This window comes from Guillardia theta (assembly GCF_000315625.1).
Source record: "Guillardia theta CCMP2712 unplaced genomic scaffold GUITHscaffold_14, whole genome shotgun sequence".
NCBI classification, from domain to species: Eukaryota; class Cryptophyceae; order Pyrenomonadales; family Geminigeraceae; genus Guillardia; species Guillardia theta.
Window position 1 is genome coordinate 570,835 of NW_005434660.1, and position 6,316 is coordinate 577,150.

The 6,316-nt window shown below is 54.7% G+C and overlaps 2 protein-coding genes across 2 annotated transcripts in view; one reads left to right on the top strand and one right to left on the bottom strand.

Annotated features, from left to right (window-relative positions):
- Positions 1–27: 27 nt before the first annotated feature.
- GUITHDRAFT_103790 (hypothetical protein) lies at positions 28–1,526 on the bottom strand (the record flags this gene model as incomplete). The annotated part of the gene is made up of 10 exons (XM_005837486.1): positions 28–45; positions 423–483; positions 568–806; positions 856–909; positions 958–1,016; positions 1,065–1,092; positions 1,144–1,197; positions 1,248–1,289; positions 1,336–1,421; positions 1,472–1,526. 10 exons carry the CDS (start codon positions 1,524–1,526, stop codon positions 28–30), a joined length of 696 nt encoding a protein of 231 aa, XP_005837543.1.
- Positions 1,527–3,346: 1,820 nt separating this feature from the next.
- The window catches only part of GUITHDRAFT_161822 (hypothetical protein), a gene marked incomplete at both ends in the record, with an annotated part of 4,722 nt that continues 1,752 nt past the window's right edge, over positions 3,347–6,316 (top strand). Inside the window, 14 exons of the mRNA XM_005837487.1 lie at positions 3,347–3,356; positions 3,415–3,653; positions 3,714–3,830; positions 3,883–3,910; positions 4,091–4,155; positions 4,202–4,266; positions 4,317–4,372; positions 4,403–4,520; positions 4,790–4,849; positions 4,906–4,939; positions 5,027–5,379; positions 5,429–5,489; positions 5,535–5,737; positions 5,781–5,855. Coding sequence (XP_005837544.1) covers positions 3,347–3,356; positions 3,415–3,653; positions 3,714–3,830; positions 3,883–3,910; positions 4,091–4,155; positions 4,202–4,266; positions 4,317–4,372; positions 4,403–4,520; positions 4,790–4,849; positions 4,906–4,939; positions 5,027–5,379; positions 5,429–5,489; positions 5,535–5,737; positions 5,781–5,855 — 1,484 coding nt within the window. The remainder of the gene's footprint in view (positions 3,357–3,414; positions 3,654–3,713; positions 3,831–3,882; positions 3,911–4,090; positions 4,156–4,201; positions 4,267–4,316; positions 4,373–4,402; positions 4,521–4,789; positions 4,850–4,905; positions 4,940–5,026; positions 5,380–5,428; positions 5,490–5,534; positions 5,738–5,780; positions 5,856–6,316) is intronic.

A 6,316-nucleotide genomic window follows, 5' to 3' on the forward strand; every position in this document is an offset into this window, starting at 1 on the left:
CCCCTCCCCTTTCGTGCTGTATGTGCCTCACGCTGCACCGCACGCCTGTAACACCATCACCTATTGTGAATCGCAATATTAGCATCTCATTAGATCGATTAAACTTGAATCGCCAAATACTTCCCGGGCATGAAGCGATAACAGCAGACAAGGGAGTAGAACGAGTGAGAGGGGACAAGGAAAAAGAGGAGGTCTTGGTTCCTAAATATAACTTCATTGTCGTCATCGAAATGATCGCAGAGGATCGTAACGAGTCAACACCGCGGGTACCGTCACTCCCTCCCTCATCACTTTGAGTGAGACTTTGGTGCCTGGAGGCCCAAGAACCAGATCGCGAGCCTGAGAAAGACGGGAGATGAAACTCAAGGGAGGACGAGATGAGTAGCGAAGAAGGAAAATCAAAGGAAAGAAGACGGAGGTACCTGGTCCGGGCTCAGGCCTTGCATCTCGACTCCGTTGACCTCTACTAGCACGTCGCCGACCCTGCAGGAGAGGCTGAGATGAAAGAGCAGAACAAAGAGTGAAGGAGGAGGCAGATAGTGGGAGACAGATCGTCGTTGCTCCCACCTGATGATTCCTGATTGCGCTGCCGGCATGTCCTGAGCGACATGGTTGACGACCAGCCGGTGAGGAGGTTTGCCGGTCACCATGACGCTGATCCCGATGCCTCCCACGTTTCTCTTAATCTTCTCTTCCGTCTCAAGCTCCTCCTTGCTCATCCTCCGAGCCTGCAGCTTCGGCTCCTGCTGCTCCTCTGAGGTCGCCAGGCTCGTGCCAAGACGAACTTGTGCTCCGCTCTTGGAAGGCTGCAGGAGGTGAGTGACGGCAACAAGAGAGAGGAAGGAGAAGAGAGACCGTGAAGGGAAAGACAATCTGTGAGGTAGTCTTGGTCGACACGATGATATCTTCCTGCGCTCTCCATCATCTCAAGCTCGTCCAGCAGTCTGCGTGTCTCACGTCCATGGCTCTCTTGCTCGACTTAGAGTGATCTTTGATGGTGCTGACGAACCCTGGAGCTGCAGCAACGTCATCTCATCCTCCCTGCTCTCCCCACTTGACCCTACGAGGATTTTGAGAGCCCTCGGCCCGAGCCTGGAGTAGAAGATGGGATGAGACTGAAGGAGGTCGAGCAAGCAGCATCACCCGACGTGTCAAAGTCGTCCTGATGTATTCTTGGTCGTAAGGGTTGTCGTCGTTCTGACCCGCACACAAGTCAATTGCCTCTCTCCTCTCCCCGTTCCTCCTACAAATCTCTTGAACGTCAGGTCGACTTTCGTCCCAGGTTTGCCCTGCCGACGGCGTCATCAGCCCTCCTTGTTCTCTCCCCCCTCTCACCTTGACGAGGTTAAACACGAAGCCGATGGACTTGCCGTACACGTTAACGCCATCGACCTCATAGAGCACGTCCCCTTGTCGTAGCACTGCCGACATGCTGTCAGCATCGCCATGCCAGGCGTGGAGGAGGCTCCACCGTCAGAGGCCTCTGGCAGGTCGGAATCGATCGAGCGAACTTCGAGAACTCCCATGGAGTTGTAACTAACTGTGACTTGCGGTGAGATGGAGCGAGCAAGCAGCAACCAAGACGAGAGACTGTGAGGAGAGGAAAGTGTCTCAAAAGGTTGGTGGCGGAAGCGACTCACGTTTCAGACCCAGGTTTGCCTCCTCTCCTCCTGCTCCAGCCATGTCGCAGTCGACACATGACGCTGGGGTTTGGCACCATGCCAGCATTCTGACTGTGCTGACGCCGGACTAGTGACTCCCGATGATCGCTACTACAGCACAGCCCCTCCCGCCGTGAACCGCTCCTTCAAACTCACGATGATGAGCGAGCGAGTCAAATGCTTGTCAAACTCTGATCGGCGGTCAGCCTCCTCACGGTGGCAGTGGCCCGGCCTCAGCGCCGGGCTCAGTACTCCGAACTGAGTTACCCGGTGACCTGGCACCGTGGCTTCACAGAGTCAAGTTCCGAAGTTCGAGTCGAATTCCGAACCCTCAGCCGTTGGCACTGCGGCATCCCGATCCCGCGGCGATGATCGGAACCGGACTCTTCAGACTCCTCACCGTCGGGCCCGCCGGGGCGGGGCCCGCCGCCGGACCGTACCGCGTGGGATTCCTCCGACTCACTGCGGCGCAGCCCCGCCGCCCACTGGGCCGCCCGGCCGCTGAGTACGGTCCGCCGGACTGAGTCCGTCACGGTACTATCGTGACGGTCCCGCCTCCACCCGCACGGTGACAGGCCCGGCCGCTGCTGACTCCGGCGGTGACCGTCGGCGTCATTGCCATTCGGACTCGCCGGAACTTCCGAGCCCGGCCAGTGGCGGCTTGAGACTCGTCGGACTCACTGAGTCAGGCCCCGGCGGCCGGCCGCAGTCACCCGACTCACCGGCCGCTCGATGATCTTGAATTTAATCGAATCAGATCAGAGCATCACCTTCTTTACTATCTTTCAGCACACGATCGAGTATTAGTGAGGGGTACCTGCCGATGGGTGGGTAGTTTGGAGGGGTAGGGATAATAATGCACGGGTACCACCCTAAAGAAGTACCCCACCCTATCGAGAACCGTATGTTTGCCAAAGGGCAGAGAGTTCAATATGGCAAGTGAGGGGGAATTTTTCAAGAGATGATGAGGGTGGGTGGTGGACGAATTGGAAGGCCAGGAAGACAAAGGGGTGGGTGGGTTGATAAATGGTGGGGTGGAATAGATAGAAGTGATGCGGAGGGATGGAGAAGTGGGGTGGGGTGATAGAGGAACGAAGGGGTCCTTGTAGAGGGATGAAGGGGGGGTAGAGTAGGGTGGGGGCAAAAAGCGGTGATCACATGCTGGCGCATCAGAATGCGGAGGGAGGGGAGGGAGGGGAGAAGATGAGATGCGAGAGGTTGTAGAGGAGACGACGATGCAGAGAGAATGGTAAGGAAGATAATGAGAGAGAAGCACTTGCTCAGAGAAGATGGTCATACTGGGAAGGGAAGGAAAACAGAAGGCGGGAGCAAAAATAATGAGGGAAGACAAGGAGGGGCAGGGACGTAGGAAGCGAAGTGAAGGTGAGGGAGAAAAAGATGTGAAAATGAAAAAGATACAACCAGAAAAATGATGGCGGAGCATTATATAGAAGATGCTCCTGACAGGAGACATCGGAAAGAAAGAGTGTTCAAGACGCCGTCACCATTGCTGGAATTGAATGGGCTATTGAGAACCCCGGCAGTTGCAGAGATAAACTATGAAAGAGCAAGCTGTAGAATCCAATCTGAGATTGTGATGAGGTGTTGCTTGTTTCTGCAGATGCTCGGCTCGTGCATGAACGCTGCCACGTCTGATGGCTGAGGGATCAACAGAGAGGTCCCACATGTCTCAAGGTCCCCGCGTTGCTCTTGCGAGCCCAACCCCTTCCCTGTGGCTGAATCGCCTGTACAGATATGATCGAGGTGGAAGGAAGCGGGGGGATGGAGGGATCTATGGTGGAGGATGAGGCGATTCTGTTGCTTGCTTCCCTGGCCGGGAACAAGTGCAAGAGAAGTTCTGAGGGCTGTGTCAAGACAGAAACTCAAGGCACAGACGACAGCGCAAGGAAGAACCAAGCCGTGAAAAGGAAGAGAAATGCAGAAACAGCCGCACGCGGAGCCATTCGTAAGAATAGAAATCGAGTTGAAGAGGTGAGTTGCCTCACTGCATTCAGTCATGTACCAGCCCCCCAAGTTTGAGCTTGCTAGCAGGTTGTGGCGCAGGTCAAAAGTTCCTCAGAGAGTGGGGAGGAGGAGAACACAGTTATCTTCCAGTACCTCACTCCTTCGGACCTGCGCTTGACACCAGAAGCTCTTGTTGCTACCAAGGTGCCTCATCGCCCTCATTTCGACGCAGCTGCTGACAGTGATGGACGCGCAGGTCTCCCACTTCCGCTGCAACGTGAATGGTGGGTTGAAGCACTTTCCTTCTTCTCCTCCTCCTCGTCTCCCTCCTTTCCCTCTTCCTCCTTCACCTCCTCCTCCTCGCCATCCTCCTCCTTCACCCCTTCCTTGACTTCCTCCTGTTTCACCTTCTCCTCTCTTCTCCCTTCACTCTCCTCGTCCTCCAGTTGACGGCTTGCGATCAGGATGCCGGCGTGATTATCGTAGCCATACAGCGCTAGCAAGACACAGGAAGGACAAGCACAGCGAGGTAAACAGAAAGGACGTGTGTGCGTCGAGACTGAACGATGAGGCAGTGGGGGAAGCATCAAGCGCACAGCGCGAATGAAGATTGTTCTCTGCAGGCAGACTGCAAGGACGGGTGACAGCAAGCAATCTGAGTGTGGGGGTGTGACCAAGTCTGTTATGCAGTCATTGCGGTGCTGAGCATCCGTGCACTAGTGATTCAGACTGTGAGGAGACGGGAGGTAGTGATGTAGAGTCTCACTTGAAAACAGGTTCCGGCGCAATCCCGCACTGCCATGAAGGCATGGAATGGCCGCCTGACCGCAATCGAGTCTTCACGTGCCCTGAACCTTCTTGTGGTCATTCAGCTGGTCAAGTTCAGTCCTTGAGGTCTCAAATCCTTGTTAGATCGCCCTTCCGCTGTTTTCCCTCCCCTCCACCTCTTCCTTTGGTTCTCCTCCGGTGCTGCGCTCCACAACAACCCATGGCACCATCCGTTATGTTTTCATCTGCCTCTTCTCCGCCAGCTCTTGACAGCGTCATGGCTCCTTCCTTGACCTGAACAGTTTGTGCTTCCACTGATGTTCTCGTGTAACCTTCCTGTCTTTTACTTTCGGGATTGACTTTCCTCCTGAACGTTTTCTCACACTCGCCCTCAGGTATCACTACCTGCGATCTCACGGCGACCAAGATCGATTTCGCTGTGATAGCTGTGGAAAGTGAGAGCTTTCGTTGACTTGTTTGTTACACTTGACTAGCCTCACATTCTTTTCAGAACTTTTGCGATGAAAACAGACTTGAATCGACACGTGAGCTCCTGCTCGTTAGGATTCACTTGTGAAGTGAGGCTTTTGTCGCATCTTTCTCGCTCCCCTCACGACCTTGATTCGTCACAGTGCGGGAAGCTGCTTAGGACGGCAGAGGGTCTGGAGACACACAAAAGAATCTTCCATCGGCAGGACGGTTTGCGATCAGAGCAACACCAACAGGACAGACATGAGGAGGAAGACGAAGGACCCAAATCAGCAACACGGGTGCATTCTCACGCTCACCCCCACCACACGCATACAGCATCAAGCGCCTGTGCTGACAAGGAGTCGAGCAAGAGGAGCAGGCGAGTAGCGTACTGCTCATATGCAGACAAGGAGGAGGACGAGTCGGATGGAGAGGGCGAAATTCTTGCAGATCATATCCGTTTCCTGATGCCCTCGGACTTTGTGATATCTGAAGATCAGCTCTTCTCTACCGCGTGAGACTTTGTTGATGTTCCTCATCCTGTCTTGAGCTTCTTTGTTCAGCAGCGAAGGAATCTTCACGTGCGGGTGGAAGGGCTGTCAAGCTCGATTGAAGAGCATCGCTGTATGTCTCTTCCATCTCCCTCGTCCTCCCTGACTTGTCGTGCAGATGCTTGCGAACCATCGCAAGGAGCACAGGGATTGGATCCCTTACAACCCTCGCAAGCACGTCGGAGAGAATGCGACATGCCCCTGCAGAGACTCTTCTTCTCCTCTCAGTCACACAGAGGACGAGAAGCATGTCTGCCGGCATTCTCATGCCAAGGAGGGGCAGGAGGAGGAGGAGGCATGGCTCTCGTCGCGTCAATGCAGGTCTTGTCCCTCTGTCGCCTCTGCTGGTCGTCAGACGTTGCAGGTTCATGTGCACGCGAGTAGAGGAAGGATGCAGCGCGTCTTTCGAGGATCTTCCTCAGCTGAGTAAGTGGCGGAGGTTGCTGGGGAGTTGAGAGCAGAGGAGGTGGGAAGTTGGAAAGCCAGGAGAAGATGAAGGGAGGGAGGAGGAGGGGACCAAGAGCAGGAGCAGGAGGGGACAAAGACGGCGACGGCAAGTGGGAGAGGACGAGAGAAGGAGGAGGGGGTGCGGGCGAAAAGGTCGCGAGAGGGAGACAGGGAGGAGGAGGATCAGCGAGGAGTCTGACGTCTGTTGTCGTCAGAACTTCATGTCACCACCAAACATCCTTCGTCCACCATCCAAGCATGACCTAATCTAATGAGAGGGTTAAACGTATCCCTCGTGATACTCTTGTCAAATAAACGCTCAGTCATGGTCATGATCACCCCACCTTTTCCCTTCCACCACCCCTCCTTCCTCTATCGCGAAAATGGAGTCAAGCAATGCAGATACAGCTACCTCCTCTCAACAAACTTGAAAAAATTTTTTTTTTTCTTTTT